At 58.9% G+C, this 24782-nt stretch overlaps 1 protein-coding gene and 1 long non-coding RNA gene across 5 annotated transcripts in view; one reads left to right on the top strand and one right to left on the bottom strand.

The window, feature by feature from the left end:
* Window positions 1-225: 225 nt before the first annotated feature.
* Window positions 226-24782, bottom strand: part of FOXP4 (forkhead box P4) — a 51858-nt gene continuing 27301 nt past the window's right edge. The window contains exons 3-17 of one of the 3 annotated variants that reach the window (XM_032339905.1): window positions 20823-20918; window positions 14538-14660; window positions 13866-13952; window positions 12206-12353; window positions 11902-12112; window positions 11519-11623; window positions 10675-10762; window positions 9512-9595; window positions 9213-9384; window positions 9051-9127; window positions 7870-7971; window positions 4280-4401; window positions 3259-3325; window positions 2615-2784; window positions 226-2177 (exon numbers count right to left, since the gene is read on the bottom strand). In XM_032339905.1, the coding sequence (XP_032195796.1) occupies window positions 2030-2177; window positions 2615-2784; window positions 3259-3325; window positions 4280-4401; window positions 7870-7971; window positions 9051-9127; window positions 9213-9384; window positions 9512-9595; window positions 10675-10762; window positions 11519-11623; window positions 11902-12112; window positions 12206-12353; window positions 13866-13952; window positions 14538-14660; window positions 20823-20918 (1800 nt within the window). In that variant the 3' untranslated portion in view covers window positions 226-2029. Of the gene's footprint in view, window positions 2178-2614; window positions 2785-3258; window positions 3326-4279; window positions 4402-7869; window positions 7972-9050; window positions 9128-9212; window positions 9385-9511; window positions 9596-10674; window positions 10763-11518; window positions 11624-11901; window positions 12116-12205; window positions 12354-13865; window positions 13953-14537; window positions 14661-20822; window positions 20919-24782 lie in introns of all 3 variants that reach the window. The other 2 variants (XM_032339907.1, XM_032339904.1) reach the window with 2 other exon arrangements.
* LOC116588606 lies at window positions 12615-19167 on the top strand. 2 transcript variants are annotated; one of them, XR_004285021.1, is made up of 4 exons: window positions 12615-12960; window positions 14448-14619; window positions 17071-17180; window positions 19134-19167. It is a non-coding gene; the product is annotated as an uncharacterized LOC116588606 (long non-coding RNA). The 2 variants fall into 2 exon arrangements; XR_004285022.1 differs by lacking the exon at window positions 12615-12960 and adding an exon at window positions 14252-14314.

Below are 24782 nucleotides of genomic sequence, written 5' to 3'. Positions count from 1 at the left end.
AGACCTGCTTTGAGAGAAAACACCAGAGAACGTGGGTGACAGTGGAAGTGGGGGGCAGGAGGAACAGAGAGGGCCAACCCCCCCAAACCTGGCGCATTCATGCACTCCCAGAAAGCACCCCCCGGGGGGCTCTTGCCGTCTGCCAGGGCCTGCTGCCCTCAGACCCCAGAACAATCTTTCCACTTTCGTGTCCTTCCCCCCCTCACCTTGGTGACACACGCAGGGCCCGGTGAATAGAGGACGTTTAATATTTCTGTGCTGGTCAAACAGAACACAGGTGGGGAGTACATGGGGAGGGGGCGGAGGGCCCCCTGCCTCTCAGGAGGGGTGGCTTGTGAAGGGGTGTATGTGGGGGGGGGTTCTTGGGAAATAGTCCAAGGAGTCTTCTCAGCAAAGGGGCCTGGCCTGGGGTATCATAAGCATCCAACACACCCAGTCCTTGGCCCAAGTTGGGGTCCCCCATAGGGGGTCTGTGGAGTCTCACTTTTTTTTTTCCCAGCTCCTCTGCTGGAATCCACACTCCCAGCGTGATGGGGGACTTGGTCCTTGCGAGGGGAGAGCCCCCAGGAAGAAGCCCAGGGTGGGCACTAGGGCTTGAGGTCCACTGCCTGAGGACAGGGGAACCCCTTGCGGTGCTGAGGGCAGTGCACCTCCTTCCTTCCGCCCTCTTGCCTTCCTCCGGGCTGGCCAAGGGTAGAGTCGGGGTGAGCAGGGCCCCCAGCCTCTACTGAGTCCCAGGGTCCTCGGGGTGGGGTGGAGGAAGGGTGGAGAGAGGGTCTGGGCCACCAACAGACACTGTAAACTTTGGTTTAAAACAATAACTTAAGTGGAGGGAGGGCTTCCAGCCTGGGGCCAAGGTCGAGGAGCAAGGAGGAGTAGGGGGTGCAGGAGGCGACAAAGGAAAAAGCCAACAAAAAGTTTTGGTTTTTGCTTCCGGCATAAGAAAGGTCTTTGGTCATCGGTTTAACTGGGGGGGAGTGGGGGGGGGGTCAGGGAGGGGTGCGGAGGGAGGGTGAGGAAGGACTACAATGGGGGACCTGTAGGCTGGGGGTGACCCATCGGGGTCACAGCAGCCACCTGCCCCTCAAGCCTAGTTTCAGCCCGGCCTCTCCTAGGACAGAGGCAGGATGTTTCTGATGGCTCTGGCAGCCCCTCTGAGCCCAACTCCAGCCTCAAGGGCCGCGCAGCTCCTTTTGGCAGCTCCCCCTCCATTAGTATACCCAGCACAGACCCTGTCAGTAGGCCAGTGCTGGGCCTCTTCCTCTGTTGCGGGGGGATGGCGGAAGCTGAGGAGCACCCCCTGAAGGGGGCAGAGGCCCAGTTCAGCTTGGGTTCTGTCTCAGGTCGAGGGCAGGGTCCGGCCCGGGCAGTCTTGCTCCCGCCGACCCCCAAAGCGCACACAACTTGTCCCGCCTCAGCTGTGGCCTTGGAGTAGGCACAGCAGAGGCAGCTGGTTTCTTCTGGGGATGGTCTGAAACTTCAGCACCCTCCCCCAATGCCCTAGGCCAGGGCAGGGGCAGGAGTTGGGGGGCAGTGGGGAGACTTCACAGTACGGAAAAGAAGGTGGAAGGGAGCACAAATTGGGAAAGTGGGGGGCCTCCGGCCAGAAAACACTGCCAGAGCCAGGTGCTAGGGGCCCTGGGTTTGAGAGGGGTGGCTTAGCCCCGCCTGCGGGTCTCCACGGCGCTGAGGGGCCCTGTAGGGGAAAGCTGGTGGGGGAGGAGGGCCCTGCTGCTGCTGGTGGTTGGGGGGAGGCGGTATTCAGATGTAGGGGAGGGTGAGGAAGGGTCTGGGCCCTCCGAGTCCTCTACCGGTCCCAGACCAGGGGTTCTGTGTCCCCTCGGGGGCGGGACCGTCCCTGCCCCCGAGCGTCTGTCAGTCAGGTCACACGGGGAGTTGCTGGCCCAGCCCCCCCATCTGAGTCCTGGAAGTGCCTTGAGGTTTGGGCGGGGCTGAGGAGTGGGGGAAGGTGGGGCCTGGGTTCCGGAGGGAGGGGTCTCACCCCTGCCCAGCCTGCCCCTAGAGGCCCTTAGGACAGTTCCTCTCCTGGCAGCTCCTCCTCCAGGTCCCTGTCTTCTGGCGGCCCCGCGGTGCTGGGGTTGGGAGGACCCAGGGGAGGGCCCGGCCGCCTGTCTTCCTCTGCCTCCGCTGGCTCCTCTTTCACCTGCACCTGGTGGCTGTGAAGGGATTGTATGGGCACCTCAGGGGCCTTCCCCTGCCCCTCAAATATCCAGAATTTGGGGGTGCAGTGGGGGTATTCCCAGGTCGCCTCCCCAGGACCGTATCATCCCTGAGCCCCTGGGGCCTGATGTCTCCAGTCTGATCTCCACAGGAGCTCTCCTCTGAGGAAGGGGGAGGTTGGGAAGGACAGAGGTGGTGTCCGTAGGCAAGAGGGGAGATGAAACAGAAGAGAGGAGGAAGGAGAAGAGGAAGAAAGTCACAGGAAGGAGGGGAATAAAAAGGGGGGAGAGGGAGGAGAATAAGGAGAGAGAGCGAGGTCACTCGTCCTGGGAAGACAGGTGTGTGTACGTGGGCAGGGTGTGATAAGATGGGGATCCAACCTGCAGGGGGATTTGGGGGGCACTGGGGTGGGGGCTCCATGCTGCATACTCACCTGTACTGGGGTGGGGAGAGGCGAGGGGGGCTGCTGCTGCCGTTGCTGGGCAGCGGCTCCACGGGGGCGCCCACGTCTTCGTGGCTGAGGGGCAGGAGGCTGCTGGCAGAGCCCGGGTTCAGCATGCCAGGGCTATTGAGGAGGGGGAAGCTGCTCTCGGCCAGGGCAGCCTGGAGGGCACAGGGTTGGTCCAGTAAGCCAGCTCCACTTGGCCCAGTGGGTCCCTGCCCCACCCCCAGCCAGCCTCCTGGAGTCTTTCTGCCCTGACCTCTGGAGGCCAGATCATGACCCTGACCTGCTGCCTCCCAGCCTCCCTGGGAGCCTGGGCCTAACCGATCCCTTAGGGGGAGGGCAAAGAACCCCTCCCCCGCCAAGAATGGCAAACCAGGGAACAGGGCCCCACTGGTTATGCCAACCTCCCTCCTTGCTCTCTGCTGTGCCCGAACCCAGCCTTGACAGCAGAGGTGGGGGCTGAGCCCCGAGTGGGGCCGGGGCAGAGGGGTGGGATTCAGGTCACCCAGAGTGGTCTTCACCCTCCAGCCCCTCCTTGGACAGATGGGTTCTTGGCAGGGGAGAGTGGGGGGAGGGTCAGCGCGTGGGGGAGGGGCCCGACAGCCAGGGGTCAAGGCCCAGGGAGCACTCACCTGATAGCTGGCGTTAAGTGCTCCGTAACTGAGGCCTGAGATCATGTTCTTGACCAGGGTGGGGCTCCTGGAAGACAGAGAAGGCACTGTTTGGTTCCTTCACTCACTTACTCCCCCTTCCCAGTGCAGCCGTGCAAGGCCCAGGGACCATTCCATTCCTGAACCTAGGAGGCCAGAGTAGGGTCAGCACCACCTCTAAGGCCTATTCAAGCCTCAGGCTGATGGGACGCAGCGTGGAGGGACAGCCCCCTTCACAGCTCCCAGGTCGAGGCTCTCTGGGGCTCTGGGGCAGGTACAGCGTCTTGGAGCTGGCAAGGGGGAACACGGATCCTTCCCCATGCTGGTCTTCACATCATGCCACCCCAGCGGGGTTTCTCTGCTGTTTCCGGGGGCCAACAGGTCGAAGCTAGAGCCGGGATAGGCCCACATCTATAATACCCACATTATTTTGCCATCCTGAATTCTGGGACATCTAATAGCCATGCGTGCTGCTGGTCCCTGTGCGCTCCACACCAAAGACTTTTCTGCCCAGGAAATGTGTCCAGGAGTTGGGTCAGGTAAAGCAGTGGCTCAAAGCTGTCCCTCTACCATAATGATGAATCCCCTTTCCCCATTTATAGAGCATCCAAGAGAGGTCAAGGAACTGGCCCAATGGCGTCCTTGTGCGTCGAGGGCGATAGACCAAGGTCACACAGCCAGTGAGAAGCAGAGGTGCACGGGAAGCCAGAGCTTCTAGGTGGCATCTGCCCATGTCCCAACTCTGGCCACAGGTACTTTGGGTCTCTTTCTCTGGTCCCAGGCCCCCAGGCTCCTTTCCTCAGTCAGAAATAGGGACAGATCACCTGCCCCTTCATGTCACTTCTGGATTCTGGGCTCCCCTGTGCTCCTCCATCCCTCTTCTCCCCACTCCGCCTCCAAAGGAGGAAGGACTGGGTACACAGGCGAGTCCTGGAGAGAATGGGGGAGGTGCCCCGGTCCATGCTGCAGGTGGCTGCCTCTGCTCAGGGCTGGGCCTACGTACCCTGTCATCTTTGGCGGCCTCCGCTTCTGATACTCGCGCTCGTCCACAGTCCACACGGCACCCTTGACATTCTCCACACGCACGAAGCACTTGTGCAGGCTGAGGTTGTGTCGCACAGCATTCTGGGGGTGCAATGATGACATGGGCTCAGAGGCAGCCTGCCCAGCCCCTTCCCTGCACTGGCAAGCACACGGGGATGTCCCCGCCCCACCGCAGCCCCACCACTTCCCACCTCCCCAGGCCCGGGCCACTCAGGCTGCCGAGGGGGAGGAGTCCCTCTGCCTCTCAACTGCCCTTGACCCAGGGACTGCCAATGTCTTCACTGCAGACAGCCCATTCTATGATTGGCTCCCCTTCTCCCTGCCGTGTTTCGGAAAACTCTGTCTACCAACTGAACACTACCCGGGTAGAAATCATTTGTTTTCCCAGCAGCACTGATCAGGCACACGCAGCTGTCAATCGGGGGGGCCCCGGTCGCTGTGGGCCTGCACTCGGGCCCTGGCCTGTCATCGAGCCTGGGGCCTGTTTGCTTAGGTGCATGCAGCCTTCCCAAGAGGCTTTACAAGTTTGGGAAATAAATCAGGAACCCTCGCTGCAACCTTCTCCAGCCTCTAGGAGTGTGGGAGCCAGGGCTTTGAGAACAGTTTAAGAGCAGGAGGCATACCGCAGGCCTCACATACATACTTGTTGAAATAAACCGAAGAAAGAGCACGGTATTTGGTAGCTGCGAGGCAGGGAGAGGAGAGAAAAGAGGAAAAGTCACCTTGTCGCTCCCACCTCCTCCTGGCGGGGTGACTTCAGGAATTGAGGCCATCTGAATTGTAGGACACTTGGGTGAGAGGGGGTGGCTTGGCCCCAACCGCCCCCCCGGGGGGCCAAGATGAGGGCCCGAGCCCACTCACTCCATGTCCCTCAGTCCTGTCCCTGTCCTCTCCTCTCTCAGCTTCACCACCGGCCCCCACCCATCCCTGTCCCTGTTACCTGTCCTCCCTCAGCCGCCACCCCCCCACCCCGCCTTGTCCCCATCCTTGTCTCCTCTTTACATTTCTAAACGGGGAAGAAAGCCGGCAGGGCGGGCAGCCCGCGCCCCTGGAGATCCCCTCTCCCTCTCTCCCTTCCAACTCTTGCCACTTGCAACTGGCCCGATTTCATTACCAATTTTAATTTGCCTCTAATTAAATCCTGTGTATTTTTCCGACTCGCTTGCTAATCCACGAGGGAGGCGGGCGGCTGGAGTGGAATCTCTTGGAGCGATAATTACAAAGGGCCTAATCACGCCGGGGCTCCTGCCTCGGAATAAATTTGCCCGCATTACGGGGCTCCGATCCTCCGCTTTGCAAATGAGAATGACCCCAATTTCCGAGGATGGCCTCACCGGGGCTTTTTTCCCTCATTTCGAAGCCTGATTCGTGATGAGAGACTAATTCGTTACGCTGAAACATTAACGGCAATTTAAGGGGTCTGGCGGGGGCTGCGTAAACAAAAGGACGGGCCCACAACATGGGCCCTGGGAGGGGATGGACACAGGGGGAGGGCTGGGGGGGGGCATCAGCTTGGCAGATGGCAGCTCTGTCCCCGGATGAACGGCAGCTGGCCTGGCCCACGCTGGCTCCCGACCCTTCTGCCCCGGTCCGAAGTGGACAGCATCTCGGGGTGGGGGCCAGAGAGAGTGCAAGAGGGAGAATGCAAGAGGAGGAGGAGTTGAGGAGAAGAGGGACTTCAAGGGCCAGATATATGGCTGGCGGGTGGAAGTCGAACAGTTAGGTGTAGACAGGGTACATTTCCCCAGGAACATGAATGAAGCTTGGCTGCAAAAGTCCTGAAGGTCAAAGTGGACCTCAAGCTAAGAGAGATTCTGCTGTGCCACAGGGAGGGGAGGACACAGGCAGTGCCCGAAGTGGCAGAAACAGCAGCCGAGCACTGCTCACTAGAAAGGTCGCCTGCTTGTTCAGCGCTGGTGTTGTGCTGGGACCTATTATGAGGTGACGGGACGAGGAGGTGAAGACTCCGGGTTGCGAGACCACTGGGATGATCCTGGCTGGGCGACCATGGAAGGGGGCATGGAAGGCCTAAAGGAGCTCGGCTAAATGGGAGGGGTTTCAAGACGGTCCCCGAGGGGTTTAAGGAAGTCACCCAAACCAGCTTCTCCTGATCCCAGAGAAAGGAGAGAACAGGAAAGGAGAGTAGGGGGGTGAGGGACACCGTGCCCCTGGGCTGTCTAATGGAAATGAGGTTCTCTACTCTCACCCCTACAGGTAAAAGATTAACCTGCATTATGAACATAAACATTAGATAACAATCATTAACGACCCTTTATGTCTGTACAGGACTCTATCTTCTAAAACCTGATATCCAAACTGTCCCAGAGGCTGGAGACTGGACCTGGTGGTCCCAACAAGGCCCTGCCAGCTCAGAGAGAGGGCAGGACTGTGGTTGGCAGGAAATGACATCACTCAGAGCCAATCAGAGCCGCCATCCCAGCCTCCAAGCCTCTTTCCCCAGCTTTGAGAATTGGGCACGCAGGGATATGGAAGGTCACAGAGCAGTCTCTCCTGCTGCGGTTAGCACATTTTGGGGTTAGAGGAGACTGGGCCCTATGCAGACCGGACCCAGTTGGGCATTGGTGGGGAGGGGGCCTCCCTGACACTTGTTGAAAGGGGCCGCTGGTGCGGAGGTAGCCTCTCTGGCTGCAGCTTCTGAGCTGGCCAGCAGGGGGACTCAAGAGCCAAGGATCCAATTAAGCTTGTGAGCTAAGGACTCCTTCCCCGCCTCTAACCTTCCCCGCAGGGCGCCAACACTCCCTTCTCCTTCCCTCCACCCCCTCCCAATTTAGATATCACTTTCCACTCTGCTGCACAGACACTAATATTCTCACCCAACAGACAGACAGACAGACACACACCCCTCCCATCTTGGCTATGGGAAAATGAATGGCTGAGTGCCCCAGTCCACATCTCCGTGTCCCATTTTTTAGGGTCCCTTCCTTCCCTGCCTCCAGTCCCCTGAGAAAACTCTATGGCTGAAGGTGCTGAAATGACTAATTGGATGGAGACAATTATCTTCCTGCCGCCATGGCAGAGCTGGGGAGAGTACGGGGGTGCCTGTGGTTATGTCCCAGTGCGCAGTCCACAGGTCTCGTTCGGCTGTCCCTGTGTCTGTGCCTGCACACGGCCCACCCCACCCCTGGCTCCAGAACAGGCACCTTTAGCCAAGGTACCCACACCCTTAGGGTCTCTGGAGAGTGTCACCCCAAGCCTCCCCAACAGGCTGGGGCACTATTAACTCCTGGAGGCCCTACTTTGTGGGGCCTATTGGGGGGCACTCCAGGGAAGAGGAGGATTTCTTGACAGAAAGCAGGCAGCACAAGGCTGGAAAGAAGGGGCTATTAAGGGGCAGTTAGAGAATATTCCACAGCCCATGCTGAGGTGGGGGTGGAGGGACCTATGGTGTGGCCCAGACCCAGCTGGGGGCATTTCTGAAGAACTGACCCTCTGAGGGGACGAAATGTGATGCGGCCTTGGTGTCAAGGGGATGAGGAGATGTTCGAGGGTGACTGGGGCCCTTGGCAAGGAGGAGGGAGCATGCCTCACCTTCCAGGTGGCAGTGTTTCTCCGGAAATAGGCGAACATTCTGGTGAACCAGTTATAGATCTCATTCAGGGTCAGCTGCCTGTCAGGGGTTTCCAGAATGGCCTGTGGGCCAGAGAGAAGCAGAGGGACCCTCAGTCTGAGCCTTCAAGGGTCACAGGCCTGTGTTCTCTCCCTCCTGCCTGGCCCGACTCCCACCCTGAGAACAGAGGACACCCGCTACAGAGGCTCGTGGACAGGACTGGTGGGTGTCGTCCATCCCCTGAGTGGGGCAGGCTGTTTCCGGGCTAGGAATCATGAGCTGTGAGGGCTATGCATTTGTGCAAGGAGCACATGAATTCCTTCTGGAGGGCAACTGGTGTCAAGGGCCCCCACTCTGGAATGAAAATGAAGTAATATTCTTGGGAGAGAGAGAGTCACAGGCTGGGGGCTGTTTACAATTTATCCTGATTTTGGCAAAGGGCTCCCTAAGCCTGAGGTGGGGGGGGTGCATATATGAGGGTACCTGTGAGGATGCGTGTGCCTGCTGGGGGGGTCACAGCAAGAGGACATCTGTGCAAATGTCTATTCATAAAAGAATATTACGTGAGCATCAAGGACGTGAGTAAACAGAGGGGTGTCTGTGTATGTGACAGAGAGAGAGAGAGAGGGTTGGTGGGGAGGGAGGGTGAGGGAGAGGCAGGCAGGCAGGTGGCAACCAACTGAAAGTGACCCTGAGTCTATCAGAAAACAGTCTCCTGGGGCTGCCTGGGTGGCTCAGTGGGTTAAGCCTCTGCCTTCAGCTCGGGTCATGATCTCGGGGTCCTGGGATGAGTCCCGCATCGGGCTCTCTGCTGGGCAAGGAGCCTGCTTCCTCCTCTCTCTCTCTCTCTACTTGTGATCTCTGTCAAATAAATAAAATCTTTAAAGAAAGAAAGAAAGAAAACAGTCTCCTAGGAGCGTGTGTACATGGGAATGAGAGAATGAACAGCACAGTGGGTATAAGCAGCAAAAACCCAGAGAGACGCCCACACGAGCGGCACAGACTCCGATGGAGCCTGGGTGAGAGGCCGTACAGCCAGGAAGAAGCCCGAGAGAGAGAGGTCAGGTGCAGGAGGGGCTATCTCTCTTCTGACTCTCATGGAGGCTGAGACTCCGAGATGGGGGTTCAGCCTGGGTGCCCCCCCATCTACTTCCATGCTCACCTGACGGATGAGGGAAGCGTAGGTGAAGGGGGGCCTGACATCGGCGTTCTTGTAGAACTCGTGATTCTGGGCCAGCTCTGGGGAAGAGAGGCAGAGGGTGGGGTAGCCGGTTGAGGGATCCAGCTCGGGGCGGGGGGAAATGACCCTCCTGTCAGTCCTTACCTGAGGAGATGGGGGAGCAGAACTTGTCACTGCTCCTCCGGCGGGCGGGGCCCCCACTGTGCAGGGAGGCAGAGCTGAGGCCGGGGGGCCGTAGAGGGGTGACGGGGGCAGCAGCCGAGGTCGGGGGGTGCACGAGACCATCTGGGAACGAGTCTGCTGCGGAGACGGTCACCTTGGAGAATGAGGAAGAGCTGGGGACTGGGTTCAGCTGTGAGCAATGGGGAGGGTGCTGAGCCCAGTCCCCAGGGTGGGGGTGCCAGGGGTCCTGGGAGGGTCGCAGGAAGGGGAGAGTCACTCACGGGCTGGTTGAAGGGCTTGGGCTCGGAGGGCCGCATGTGCAGGTGGGCCATCATGGCCTGCAGCCTCTCGCTCTCCTTGGCGAGCTGTGGAGAGGCGGGAGGTGAGCTGGGGCTGAGCCCCCAAAGGGTCCAGTCCTCTTCCTCCTCCACATGCCACCTCTCCCCAACCAGACACCCGAGAAAAGCCCTCTCCCACCACTCTTCTTCACATATCAGCCTCTGGCTCCCTCTGTCCCCTGCTCCTAGAAGGCCTCGGCTCTGCTCCGGTCCCCTGCTACCCTCGAGGCCAGGGCCTGGGGCTGCCGGCCCGATGAAGGCCTCGTCACTTCTCCTCCAGACCGTGAGTCCCAGGCTCAAGCTACAGGTCAGGGGCCCCCTCGCTAACAACAACACATGCTTTTTCTCCTCCTCCAAGGCAGAGGCTGTGGTTGAACAACACCCAAGTTCAGTGGCACTTGTGTGTGAGAGGGACCTCGCGCCATGAATGGAAACACAGGAATGGATGAATGATTCATTCACCCCCATTCATAAATTCAATAGGTCTTTCACAACTACCCTCTCAGGGCAGGGCGCTCTGCTAGGTGCCAGAGGGAAATGGGTAAATGTCCCTCACTCTGCCTGCTGGACTGTCAGGTACTACATGCTAGACCTCGGGGTCTACATGCTAGACTCGGGGGTCAGACCGCCGTGCTTCTGACCCAACTCGGCCACCTGCTGGGGTTAGTGACCAGAGCAACAAGTCACTTCACCTCTCTGGGCCTCGGTTTTCCATATCTATAAAGTGGGGATGAGAATAGCAGCTGCCTTATACGGCTGTTTAGAGGATTCCCGGAGTTCAACAGGTAAAGCATTTAAGTCAGCACCAAGTAAGGGATCCTTATGTTAGCTGTTGGCATTTTTATGGTTTTTATATGGACACTCCTCTTCTGGGACTCCCGGCAGACACACCGCAACTCTCACCCCCCACCTTGGCTTGCTCCTGAGTCTCTAACTACAATCACCTCATGGTCTTGGCACTTAGGAGCAAGAAAGCTTAAGATGACCCCTGTCCGCAAGGCCCTCCAAAGCCCTCTTGGGATGTCAGTGCTGAGGGTGGGGCCAGGCCTGGCATCCCCTGCACCACCCCCCCCCACCCCCGTCACTGAGCATCCTCAGAGCTGCACCTGGATCTCCAGCTGCTGGACCACCTGCATCTGCACCCGGCACTGGGCTGTGCTCCGGTCATCCAGGGCGTGCTCTGTGTTGAGGTGTCTTTGGGGCAGGAGGGGGCAGAGAAGACACAGTTGGCCCTGCTTTGCCTGTGGCCACCACCCTCCCATCCTGTGCTCCCAGCCCGCCCACAGCCTGGAAAGCAGACAGACCAAGAGATACAAAGGGAAAGAGGTGGGAAGGAAAAAAAAAAAAAAACGGGGCAACAGGGCAACCAAGGAAGCCGCCTTCTCGTCAGCCTCCTTTGATGTCTTTGCTAAAATCCCAGCTACAGAGAGATCTAATTGCAAATGAACTAATTAAGTAAACCTCTGACGAAGCGTGAAAACAATTTGTTTGACCCTGATGCTGCAAGGGTCTGGGAGACAGCGGAGTTAATCAGTCAGTGACAGAGCCTGGCACGGCAGTGGCAGCTGGTCGCCTCCCGCCCTGCCTGTCCACCGGCCTTCCGGCCTGTCACTAGGCTGTCAGTCTCTTGGGCTGAGTCTGGGGGAAGCAGGGAAGGGCTACGGGGGCGGGGGTGTCCTCTCCTCCTCACACCCCCGTACTGAGGGGCTCTGAGAGCCTGGGTATGGGGTTTACTGAGGCTGCAGGCCCCTGCAAATACAGATGGGAGGCTGGTGGGGGCAGGGAAGGAGCTAGGCTAGATGCCCCGGAGGGGAGGACAGCAGGACAGCTGGTGGCTAAGGTCCAAAGAGGGGCAAGCTAGGTGGCCGGCTGTGGGGGCGGGATGAAGGGCCCTGTGGAAAGTCTGCTGTTGGCGGGGCGGGGCGAATGGAGGGTTGCGGTGACACCTACTTGATAAACTGGCCCAGGTCTTCACACAGGGTCTCACAGCCTGGCCACTTACACTCTCCGTGTCCGTAGAGGGGGTGGGAGCCTGGCGTCTCCTCGTGGGAGGAGCTAGGAGAGCAAGAGAGAGGCAGCAGTCAGGGACGCTGGAAACCACAAGGGCCTGGGTCCAGCTTGGCCAGGACCCCTGCTGGTGAAGTTTCTGTCCCTCATATGGGTTTCCCAGAGGCTGAGAACAATGCTGTGTGCCCTGCGAGAGGGGTAAACTTCCGGGTCCACGAGCTCCGCCTCCCCCCTCCCTGTCCCTCACCCAGGGGTGCCATCCCTCAGGGAGCAGGGCTGCCGCCAGGCAGGTGTGCAGCGCCCTCTCCCGGCCTGGGCCCCCGCACCTGTCTCTCCGAGGTGTGAGCACAGTGGGCTGTCCGTTGGGCAGGGTGTGGTGGGAGAGGGAGGGTGAGACTTTGGGGGGGGCGGCAAACGAGGTAGCGGTGGTGGCTGAGCCGGTGAGGTCCAGCCCCTCCTGCTTGACGCTGTCCTCGGCGGGCTGCCCGGGGGCACCCTCGCCCTTCCACAGCTGGGGCAGGTCCGTAGGGCACACGGCTGCTGCGGGAGAGAGAGGTGGGAGGCTAGCAGGGCCCCAGGCGCCAATGGAATGGGGTGGGGCGGGGGGGGGGGGGTCTGGGGGGCACTCACCTTGCGGGAGGGTCTGGAGGGGCCCTGAGGCTTGGCCGGGCTGCAGGCTGACCAGCCCCTGTCTCTGCAGGTTGAGCAGATGCTGCTGCTGCAACTGTTGCATTTGCAGGAGCTGCTGCTGGAAGGCCAGCTGCTTGTTCCCCAGGGCCTGGTGGGGGGCCCGAGGGGGCGGGCCGAGAGGGGTACCATCAGCCTCGGGCACGCCCTCCGGCCCCCACCCCGCGGCCACCCCCTCCCAGGGCCTCTCAGCCCCTGGAGCTGTCGTAGTGGCGTCCGCCGCTGCAGCCTCTCTGCTCCCGGCCCAGCTTCCATAGGGCTGCATGCCTCCTCGCAGTAAACACACGCACGCACGCACCACGTACGCACGCGCGCAAACACACACAGCAGACCCAGACGCTCAGCACGACGCCCTCCCTGCTCCCGCCCCCCTCCTTCCGCCTCGGCTCCCCGCACCGCAGCTGTGCTCGCCTGGAAAGGGGGGGGGGGGCTCTCATCACAATGATCGATGAGCTTGTCAGGCTCCGGGGGCCACTCCCGCCTGGCGGGCACCCTTCCCACATGCGCGGGTGCCCCCCTCCTGCGCCGAGGAGGGGGCCTACCCCCTCCAGCTCCTCTCCTCTCCTGCTTCTTAGATACAGGGAATCAAAGAGTCTGACGGGACTTTGAAAGATCCGCATCAGCTGGTCATCGGGACCCAGGCCTGGGGAAGAGTCGCATCTCTACTGCTCAGGCGCACACTTGCTCGCTTGCTCACTGTAGGTCTGGAGTTCCGCTCTCTCCCTCCCTGTCTCCTGCCAGCGCCCCCCTCCCCCCAGCCTCCCAGCCAGTCAGTTCTTCACACAGGCACCAACAAGTCAGCCCATCTGCAGGTCTTTTCTGAGCCCCGGGAGCCAAGCTTGTGCTGGGTGCTCGGGAGGCAGGGACGTCTCTGCCTGGCCCCCTGCCCTGGGGCTGCAGTGGGGGGCTAGCTATTCAGTAAAGCCAGCCTAGAGAAAATGCAGGGAAGGCAACAAGGATGAGACCTTGAGGGGGAGGCTGAGGGCACTGGGAAATGACTGGGAGTCAGCAGGGCAGCCTTCTGGGAAGAAGCCACCCAGGACTTGGCTGTGGTTAGGCCAGCAGGAGGGAGGCACAGGTCTGGGACATGGAGGGGGAGCCCAGGGGCCTGGTATGGAAGCTCAGGGGGCACTGTGGCCCAGGTGAGGCCGGGGAATTCTCTGGAGGGGAAGGGCCTGATATTACAAGAAGTGGCAGAGGTTGGGGCAGGGTTGGAGGGAGCAGCGCCAAGTTCTGAGGGTTCTGAGGGACCAGAACCTGGGGGTGGGGGAGGGTGTGTGGCGGGCTGAGGTGCTAAGTCATTAAGAGACAAGTGGGTAGGAAAGGACCTGACAAGGCAGCTGGTCATGAGCAAGGGACACCGGGGCCTGTCCTCACTAATCCGACAACACGAGGCAAGGAGGAAAGGACGGAGTGGGGACAAGGGCAGCTGGAGAACTGTGCACCCCCAGTTCCCATTCCCCTCTGCCCCATAATTCCCTCCCGGTGCTTCCTGATCGGTCTCCTATGCCCTCAAGGCAGTTCTCTCCTAGCCACTGTGCGGCTCCCAGCCTCCGGCCAGGAGGGGCAGCGGTCCTTTGAGGGGGCACCTCAGGCCCCTTACCTCTTTGGGTTGCTGCTTCCCAGCCTGCTGTTGGGTGAGAAGCTGTAAGTGGAGCTGTTCTTGCTGCTTCTTGTAGTACTCCTGCAGCTGGGTGGGAGGTGGAGGGGGGCAGGGGTGCGAGTGGGTTACCACGGGCCGGGGACTGCGGACCCCAGAACAGCCCTGGCCCTGTTGTGATGGGGCTCCTGGAGGCAGAAGTACGGAGTCTCACTGGGGTGGTGAAAGAGACACCCCGCAGGGAGATGCCTGCTCTCCTCAGTCTGCTCTGAGGATCCTCAGCAGGGCCTGGGTGGGGAGGGAGCGGAGCAGGGATGGGGTTGGGGGGGCTTCACCCCATAGCTCTGAGCCCGCCCTGCCTCTCTCCGGGTCTCCTGAATCCATCACAGCGAGGTGCCGGGATGTTCCAGTACTCTGCCCTTCCCTGGGGTTCTGGATACAGAGGCGGGCAGGTGAGACAGGGAGCATGGGGGTGCCACTGCAGGAGAGGCTTGACCCATGACCTCTCCCCAGCTGCCCTGGAGGAATGCAGATCCATCCAGCCTTAGCAGTCTCTCTGGTTTCTTCCCCGGCTTTGGCCAGCAGTGATGTTGGCAGTAAACAGGGTGCGAGATGGGAGGCCACCGTCCCACCCTCCTCTCTCCCACCTCCCAGCTGCCCTGGGGCCAGACTCACCTGCTGCAGCATGAGCGCCTGTTGCTGCTGGAGCAAGGCCTGCAGCTGTGGGGGCGACAGGATCTGCTGCATCTGTTGGGGGGTAAGCATCTGCGGCGACATCATGGCCACTGACACAGGCACCTGTGGGATTGGGCCCCATTAGCCTGCTCCTCTCACTCCCACCCCCAGTATGGCTATGAGGACCGGAGGGAGACCGCTGGGTTCAAATTCTGGCTCTGCCACCTACGTGCTGTGTGTCTTTGGACAAGTGATTTACCTCCCTGTTCTCCATACTCTTGTTTCTGAAGGGCAAGTAAAAACAGTGCCCACTTCTTAGGGCTCTCATGAAGATTAGTGAGCTGAAATTTCAAACACAGCCTGGCACGCAGGAGGCGCCCCGGAAGGGGGGGGCTGTTATCGCAAGAGGCACTATGTCCAGTGACACCAGTCGTAGAACCCATATCCAAGCTTGGCAGGCTTTCTCCCTTAGGGATGAGGATGGGCAACACCTAGCCATTCCCGGTAAATAGCTCAGTATGTCCCGAGAGCGCAATGTCCACAGTGGGCCTGGCTGGAGAGCAGTCTGCGGCCCCCACAGCATGAGGACCTGGATTCTGGTTCCGATCGCACACATGTCACATACCCTGGCATGGCCATCGGCAGGGCACACCCATAGCCAGAGCTGACCCAGGGAGGGCCGGCCACGGCGTACGTAGGTGTTGTCAAGTCAAAATGGGCTGGAAAGAACACCAAGCAGGGAGCCAGGCGTGGGCTGCTACTTCTAGCTCTGGGAGGAATTTGCTGTGTGCCCTCCAGGCAAGTCCCTTGCAGCCACTTCTGGGGTGTTAGTTTCCTCAAACGCTAAACCGGGAACTGAACCAGTGCAGATGATGCCTTCCGGCAGGAACAGGCAGGATTCTCAGAGTGGAGGAGCTCTCCATGCCCTGGCCTGGCTTAGGCCCTCTGGAGGAGGCTCAGAGAACCTAGCTATCAGCTAACAGGTTCCTGGAAAAGCACTAACATCATTCTTTCCTCTGCCCCACCTTCCTGAAATCCCCGGGCTTTGGGGTAGTCATCGCCAGGGAGGCCCAAGTGGCAAGGCTGTCTTAGTCGCACCGTTCTGGCAAGACGGGTGCCATGATGGGGCTCAGAGCCCAGCGGGTCTCATCTCCCCTCCTGCTGCCAAGCTCTCAAAGCACCCCTAACCCCAACCACTTCCCACACACAGCAGGCACTCACTGAGCATTTACTCCCCTGAACTGAAAAACCTACTCCAGCAGCTCAGAGGCCCCTTTGGCAGCCCAAGGGTGGGGAGGGAGGGGTCCGGGCAGCCCAGGCAGGGAGTATCCTGCCGGACTTGTCTGGGCAGGATGTGACAGGTTATATCCTCAAGGGACTGGTGACCCCTGTCACCTCCCCCCACCCCAGCCTCATGGGTAGGGCAGGGGAGGCGGAGCTGGTAGGGGGGAGGGGGAGAAGGACTCAGCCTCAAATCACCAATTAGGGAATCCCCAGGAAGAGGAGTGGCACAGGAGGTGTAGTGGATCCAGGGACATGGGGGAAGTCCCAGGGCTCCCAATTCTTCTTACACCTCACCCCAATAACTGGTGGCTGAGCCCCAGCCCTGGGCTCTTCTTCTTTATCTCAGCCATCTCTGTGCCAACAGCCCTGGGAGGGACACACCCTGGCTCTTTATTGGGGAATTCTGTGGGTGAAGGAAGGCCCCCCGGGCCTCTACAGAGGAGCCTTAAATGGCAGGGCTGGGATTCAAGCCCGGGTCTGTGAACTCCATGGCTCCTGGTGTTTCCCCGTGTCCACACTGCTTTCCCTACCTTGGAGCAGATCTTGAGGAAGGTTAGGAAGTGTGGGTGGAAACTGAATTATCCAGAGAGCGGAGGGGTCGAGGAGGCTGGAGAGCCAAAGGCCAACCTCCCTTCTTACAACTGTACCTGGAGGAGACCCTAGAAAGCCAGGCCGTGGGGGGTCTTCTGGTACTCACTCTCAGAGGGGCCGGGGTGAGGGGGCAGACAGTGGCACAGACCCACACCCTTTGCGGAGGCAGCCTGTGTCCCTTGCTGGGTGCCCTTGAGGCTGGGAGGCCGCTCAGCCGTCCTTTTCTTTCCTCCTCCTTCGGGGGTGCCCACCATGGTGGCAGGGAGCTCAGAGTCCTGGACTTCTGATTCAGGTGACCTAGGCTCTTGTTCCTGAGGCTAACTATTCTTTGAAATCACCTCACCTCACCTTTTCCACCCAGACCGCTAATTGCTAATTAGGTGCCTTTAGGCACTCGGCTAAATCTTCACAGCAAATGGGAGCGGGGGAGGTAGGGTGTCTAATCATCACTACCACTTTACAGATGAGAAAACTGAGACCTAGAGAACTTAAAGAACCTGGCCTGTCCCCAAAGGGACAGTGGGAATAGGGGCAAGTGAAAGTTATTTGTAGCCCATTAAATTCTACGCAAACGTAGAGAAAACTACTTTGTAAAACATTTGGGTTTTCCTCTTCTCCTCCTTTCACTCTCCTTTCTCCATGACTTCTCCAACCCCAGAAGGCACTGCATGGCCAGGGCCTGACCTCCTCATCCTGGGAGGACTGAACTGGAGATGGACATGGCCCAGGCAGGGAGACAGCCCAGACACCATAGGGCTGTGAGTCATGGTGAGTGGCATACAAGAAAGGATGTGGCATTTCCTTCCTTGGGGCTTTCCTACTTGGACGCAGGGGAATGGAAGAGATGACCTTGGAAGGCCTCCCCGGCCCCCGCCGTCCCTGCCAATTGGCCGAACAGCTGGCCGCACAGCTGGCCGGAGAGGCGGCTGCAGAGACGCCTGGATTGCCTTGTGTGTACTAGTCTGCCGGGGCCCAGGGGTCAAGAGAGGTCAGAGAGTGGGCTGCCGAGTGCTTGCTGAGCTCCTGGACTGGCTGACACCACCCCCCCCCAACACCCCTCAGGGTTTTGAGGACAGAGCTGGAGCTCCCCTGGTGTCCCCGCTGACCCCTCACTAGGCTGGGATGGGTCAGGATAGACACTGTCAGCTTGTCAGCTCAGCAAGGCCCATGAGTCACTGTCTGGAGAGTGGCCAGGGCGGCTAAATGCTTACTAAAGGCCTGGCAGTGTGAGCCGTGGGCTAAATGCCCACAGCTGCCGCCAGTCCCTCCCGCAGGGCCCCGGCCCAGGCCCCTGGGTCCTCTCCACCCACGGTATGTATAGTGTGCTGGTCTGGCTGGTGGCTTACAGAGAGGATGCTTGTCCGTGGGGAGGTTGAGCACCCCACGGATGCAATTTGGTGTTAGAATCAAGGACCCAAACTCAACCCCTAAAGTGTGGTCTAGGGTCACTGGCTCAAGTGGAGACACCAGGCCGAAGCTCGGTTTAGGTTAAACTCCCTTGCAGATGACCAGAAGGAAGTCCTCAGACTAGTTCTGGGTTGGGGCTGCGGCAAGAAGCGGTGGGGCACCAAGATCAATTTCCAGAAATTCTGGAGGGTCAGCGTTAGGGGCAATGACAAGCTGCATGGAGGCTGGGCAGGGCTAAGGGGCCTGGCCCTAGTCGCCGTCCGCTCTGCACCTCAAAACTCCCAGCTAACTTTGCTGCCTTCTGTAACTGACTTCTCCCTGCCTGGGGCCCAGGCCTGGGCACAAACTAGGCCATCTCCAGGCTGGAGCTGGAGACTAACATGGTTCTAGAAACTTCAGAAGCTGGCTCTGGGAGAGGGGAGGTGAGGCAGCCAATCCTGCCTCGCCCTGGGGAGCAGAGCATTGTCATGTGGAGGCCACCGGAAACGGGTGGCCATCTATCTTTTTTCTTTAACCACTTCACTCACAGAGAAGTTATTTGAAGGCCCTGGGCCCCACTGAGGGACAAAGCTCCACCTCCTTAGAAACTATGAACCTAAGGGTGGGAATGAGAGGCAAGGAAGGTATCCAGGTTAGAAGAGGGTCCACAGCTGGATCTCCAGGCCCCTGGGGAAGTTCAGACATGGCCCATGAACCCCATCTCCCTGAACCCAGAGACTCATCTGGCTGGGACTCTGCACCTGGGGACTGCTGGCGTTCGCTGCTGTGCTGAGCACACATGACATCACAGCGCAGACATTAGAGTCTAAATTCTGGGGCCAGTTGTTTGGGGTCATATTCCGGCTCTGTCCCTTATTAGCTGTGTGACTCTGGACAAGTGACAACCTATCTGGGCTAAGGTCTCCTTATCTGCTCATAACAGCATCTCTAGACCCCACAGGATTGTGAGGATAAGGGGAGACAAATGACACATGTAAAGCACTTAGTATCTGCCCCATGGTCAGCAGTCTGTAAATGCTGTTAGTTTCATTAGTCCTGAGCAAGTATTTGACGAATGGATGAATCAGTCAATGATTTGGAGGAGGAGGCAAGGAGAGCGGAGGCCTGAGAAAAGGATCATTTGCTCTGTCTCTCTGACCAAACCTCCACCTCTTACTCTAAGCCATTCCAGGGCTGCTCTTGTGTTGGGGAAGGGGCTCTCCTGAGGCAGATTCCATTAGCCTCCCTTCCCCTCTCAATTATTTCAGATCTCCTATACCTCATAGCCAGCCGTAAAGTCCTTTTTTAAAAAAAATTTATTTATTTATTTGACAGAGAGACACAGCGAGAGAGGAAACACAAACAGAGGAGTAGGAGAAGGAAAAGCAGGCTCTCTGCTGAGTAGGGAGCCCGATGCGGGGCTCGATGCGGGGCTCCATCCCAGGACCCTGAGATCATGACCTGAGCCAAGGGCAGATGCTCAACAACTGAGCCACCCAGGTGCCCCTGTAATAAAGTCCTTCTTGATGCCTGACCTCAGTCCCTCCAACTACCATCAAACTCCTTCCCTCCTGCCTTGGGTCAGCAGACCCTCTCTGGCTAGGGGAACATTCCTGTTACCCCAGCCCACCCTTCCCTGTTCTTAGAAGAAGGTGTGAGGCCCGGCCCAGGGTGAGGACAACGCAGAGCAGTAGCCATTTCAGACCCGGGAAATGTGTGTGTGTTTTGCGGGTGGTGGGGGGGCCTTTGGGAGATCCCTAATTCAAAGGGGCCCAGTCCTGACGCGGTAAGGGTAAGAGAACCTTCTATATCATTCTGGTGTGAGAACTTGCTCTTCTTCCCATTATTTACCTTCCAGATCTGTTCTCACCTCCCCATCCAGACCACCACCTATCCTGGCCCAACTCCTCCCTCTTGAGGGCTGTCTCATTAGGTTCAAGACTTCTAAAAGAGGACCACTGCTCAGGCCCCACACCCGTCGGCCACCTTGAACTTGTTCAAACCATTTTCCAAATATAAGCTTGTATGACTTAAGACTCAGATACTCCTCAGAGCCCTGCAGTCCCCATCCTGGGACAAAGCCTTGTCCTGGGTCCTTCTCCTCCCTGCCGTCCTCACCTCCCTCCTTCCGTTCCCACCCCACCCTCACAAACTCCAGAGCTCCGAGCTCAGGGTCGTGCTTACCCTTCCTCCCCTAGATAAACTTCCTTTCAAAGCCCGGCTTAATCCTCTCCCCAATTCCGAGCCTCCCCTGCTGCTGTGGGGAAGGGGGGCGGTGGAGGAGCGAGGAAGCAAGGCTGCAGGGCCCAGGGGGAGGGGAACTGGCTGCCCGAATCGTGACCCACCCGACTCAGACCGCAATTCTCCCAAGTTCTTTGTGACACAAAAGGTAAACAGAAGGCCTGGCTTCCCCCCACCCCCCCCCCAACCTCCAACAGAACTCCCCTCCCCCAGCCAGCCAGATGGGCCGGCAAGCTGGGGGAAGGGAAAGGGGGAAAAAAGGGCAGATTGTGCAAAGGAAAACAAAAGAGACAGAGAGACACCGAGAGACAGGAAACTGGGGGAGAGAGAGAGAGAGAGAGAGAGAGAGAGAGAGCTGGCGGGTGAGAGATGGGGAGGAGGCACGTGGTGACCTCAGCAGCTAAGAGAGCCAGGGAGAGAGGGACAGGCCAAGTGACCCATGGGGATGGAGAAACAGAAACCTGAGAAGGGACGGGGACCCAGAGGGCAGAGCCAGGGAAAGGAAGCAAGCAGGAGGTACCCGGAGAAGGCAAGAGCTGACTGCAGACACAAACTCTGAGCCACACACACAAAGACACGGAGCAGAGCAAGGCCTGGGCCATGGGGGTGGAGACAAGAAAAAGTCGTTTCTTCACCCCACCCCTGCACTGACTGTATTTGCTTCTGGAAAGTTGCCTACTTTGTGGCACTGGGGACTGGCCAGAGCCATCCTCCAGCTGGTCCTGCCCATCCCTCGAGGGCCAATTTACCCTCTCCACCCGCCTCCCCTGCCTTCCTCCTCACCTGCACGGAAGAGGCCGACTGCTTGCTGTCATTGTTGCCCGGGGAGCTCAGGCCCGAGGCCTGCTGCAGCAGGAACTGCCTGGCCACCTGGAGAGCCTGCAGGAGAGGGGACAGTTGGCTGTCAGGACAGGGCCTACCTGCTCCAACAAAGGCCTGAAGGGCCTGGAGGGGGCGGGATCGAAGGTTCAGGGAGAATGGGGCAGTAAGGAGGAGGAAGCCAGGCTAAGGTGGAAGGTGCTGAGGGTGGTGAGAGGGTCACAGGGGCACTTGGACTTGCCCTTAAGCCTATAAGTAGGAGTCCCTGAGAGAAGCTGCCAGGGTGTGGGGATCAGAGCTTATAGGGGCCTCACTCTGGGACCTGAGAGGTTTTGTTGGGCCTCAATGGGGGCAGCAAACAGAAGGGACAGTGGCCACAAAAGGATCCTAGCGGAAAGCACAATAGAGGGACTCCAGGTACTAATACTAGGTACTACTTGCTGAGCCTCTACTCCGTGTCAGGCCCTTTACCTGCAAGATCTCACTGAATCCTTCCTGTGAGGCTGTGAGGTAGGGATTATCAGTTCCATTCGACAGCTAAGGAAACAGTCTCCAGGAGATGAACAATCTGCCCAGGATCACAGAGTGAGGATCTGCACTCAGGAAGCCTCAGCCAGGTGGCCAGTCTGGACTCAAAGGGAGTAGCACTCACTTGGGGTCACTGCACCCAGTTGAGGGGGATCAGGGTGGAGTCTCAGGTTCTGAGCATGGTGTGACCTTCTGAGTCCAGGGATCTGGGTGCAAGGCCTGGTGGTATGGGGGAATTTGGTCAAGTTCTCAAGGGTGTGTCTGAACTTCCAGCAAGTAGCTCTGACCTCACTGTGGTGGTCCGGGCTCAGAGGCCCTCGTGGCTTGGACTGAACTGGGAGCTGGCAGGGTCATAGCAGTGGAGATGCAGGGACTTTGCAGAGGGAGCAGCTCTGGCCCATCCCTGAGCCTGGAAGGTGAGCAGTGAGAGGTCTGGTGGGAGAGTGGGAGGCTCAGAGAGGGAGGTCCAGGAAGTTCTCTGTAAGGATGGTCAAGCCCTTCATCACCCCACTCTGGATCAGTGCAGGGTTCAGAGGCAGGGGACATGGGGACCTGTCCTGAATCCACATTCCAGGAGCACAACACCTGTCTTCCCTCACGTTCCCCAGACAGTTATGTCCAGGCCTCTGACAGGGATTCTGGCATCAGACAGGCCTGGGTTTGAATCCCAGCTGTGCCACTGACCAGCAGTATGACTGATGTGGGCACGTTACACTGTCTTTGTGCTTCAGTCTTCTGCAAACCCGGGATACCATCCATCTCTGAAACACCAGTGGGACAAAAGGACCCAAGCTGGGCACCAAGGCGGTGTAGTGAAGGGTCTGTTCCCTTCCCTTCTAAGGAATGTGGGTTGTCCCCCTTGGCTCAGTGAGCCAGCAGCCAGCATGGCCTCCTGCCCAGCATGCCTGCGTAACAACACGTGCTCACTGCGGCCCCTCACCTCTGTCCACGCACACACACTCATGTTTGTCCTCATGTGGACTCCTACTCTCTGACCTCATCACGCGCACCAACAAGGCAAAACCTTATGTGACACACTCATACACACTCACCACCTGGCAAACACTCCCGAGTGCCCACTGCATGTTCACACACACCCTTTGAAGCCCCTTCCTTACGGCCACTGAACAGCTGAGCTGTCCCCAGCCTTGAACCTAGCTTCTCTTAGCATGGTCTCTAAACACTCACTGGTGTTATCTGTGGGCGTGTGGCCTCCAGCATACCTGGAGCTCACATGAGTGCGCCCCTCACCAGCCCCCCAGATCCCAGGCCTTCCCCAGCCCCTCTCTTCCCCTGGACAAGTGGCCTGGGGTTTCTTCAGCATGATTCACTTCAGAAAGCAGAACTTTGACCTCTTGGAGTCAAAAGGCTCTGAGAAGCTATGGAAAGGGGGTGGGGGTGGGGGGCAGCGGTGCAGGAAGGAAGGGAGGTGGCCACGTGGTCATTGGGAAGGAGCCCCGCCTCTTGGTGCCTGAGTGATCCCCTCCAGGTCTAATGAGTCAGACACATGCTCTCTGTCAAAAAGGTGGAGGTGGGGTAGAGAGGTAGGGGGCCAGAGGTCAGGGGGCGAGCTGGGGGAAGAGAAAGCCTTGGAGAAGCTGGCTGGCCTAGGTGACCCAGAGGGGAAACAGGGGAGGGGTTTCCAGAGGAAGTTGGGGGGGGTGGCCGGGGAGCTGGGTTCACTCCCCATAGACTCTCTTACTTTGTGGTCCCCTGGAGCACGAAATTACAAGATTTGCAGGAAACAAGGACAGGCCTTACAGTCTTCATCTGCGATGGACCCTTCACTAACCCTCCTGCCCTCCTCCCACTCCGGGCCTTTCCTCCCCTGCAGGCCAAGAGACAAGCTGCCCAGCCAAGGCTGGACCCTCCTGGGATTGCCTCCACTCACATCCTCCTTCAGGTTACTGAGCCCCTGCTGTACTCGAGGGGCTATGCTGGGTGCCAAGACACGGACATACAGAACCTGGCCTGCCCTAGGACTTACAGCTGCAGAGCTGCAAGGACAGTCATCCATCAGAGCCGGGGTGGAGGTGAGCACTGGGCCCTAGAGCCCAGAGAAGGTGGCGGCACTCGCTGCCCTGACCGGACTCCTGAGGGGCGAGGTTCTCAGCTGGAACAGGAAGCTGAAGTGTGTTCCTGGCACAGTGACCCCCACTGTGCAGAGGAGTGAAATCGCCCAGCAAGTCCAGGGACCCTGAAACCATTCCTGGGCAGCGGGAGAGGCTGGAGGAGTCCCAGTCCCAGTCCCACTTCATTCATTCATTCATTCCTTCATTCATTTACTTACTCATATGCATGACTGCCCACCATGCACAGGCCCTGCGCTTAGAGGTGACAGAGAGGTGATGGTGGATAACCCAAGGTCATTTCGTGTCATTTGCTTAGTGCTCAGGCCTGACCCAATTTAGAATGGTTTGGGTACCACTGAAAAATCACACCATGGGTGCCCAGGGCAAGGGTAATGGGCAGACCCTGGACCTGGGGTCCAAGATCCCTTCTCCAGATGGCCTGGACAGGACCCTGTCCACTCGACGTACTCCAGTGCTGCTCCATGCCCCATGCCACACCACTGTCCACAGCTGGGGACAGCACTCTGGGAGTGAGGGGGTCCCTCTGGCCCAGGATGCCCTCCTCCAGGGCGGTCACCCAAGGGAGCAGGTAGGTTGGAGACTTCCTGAAGCCCCACCGAAGTCCCATCCATCCAGCACTTCCAACACGCCAGGCCTCATCTACGCTGGCTGCTGGTCCTGGGGCCACGCTGCGCGCTGCTGAGAGATGTGGAGGATGAGGGCCCCCCACCCCAGTACAGCCAGCTCCACTTTCTCCGACCAGGTTACAGCCCCCTTGAAAACACAGATGTTGTCAAATGCACCTGTGAACCCCCTCCCGGCCAGCAGCAGACGGTGGACACATCTGTGCAATTCACTTTGGTCCAGGCTGAACAGGGGCAGCAGGCCGAGGGGACAGAGTTCAAGAGCTGGCGTTTGTAGAGGACTACATCTGATTGAAGCCTCATCACCTTGAGCGAGGCAGGACTTGTGTCACGGTCTCCATCTTCCAGACAAGGAAGGAAACTGAGACCCAAGTTTCCATGGGCAGGAAATGGAGTCCGCACACCTCTGGCTGCCCAGTGCCTCTGACCCCTGCAAGGCCTTCAGGAGCTTGTGCATGGTCCCTTAAAGCCTATGAGTCTGCTCTCCCCTGAGCCTGGGTGCTTCCAGCTGTCTAGGGGTGAAGGGGAAATAAGGCTGGTGCAGGCAGGTAGACAAGAACCAACACAGGAATCTTCAGAAGGCTGGCCCCATGTCCCTTCCCTGAGGGCCAGAGATACCCAAATACAGCCTGGGGTGGGAAAGGCGTTTAGAATCCCACACCAAGGAGAAGCCATCATGC

Source organism: Mustela erminea, chromosome 4 (genome assembly GCF_009829155.1).
Source record: "Mustela erminea isolate mMusErm1 chromosome 4, mMusErm1.Pri, whole genome shotgun sequence".
NCBI classification, from domain to species: Eukaryota; Metazoa; Chordata; class Mammalia; order Carnivora; family Mustelidae; genus Mustela; species Mustela erminea.
This window is presented reverse-complemented; position numbering and strand designations above follow the sequence as displayed.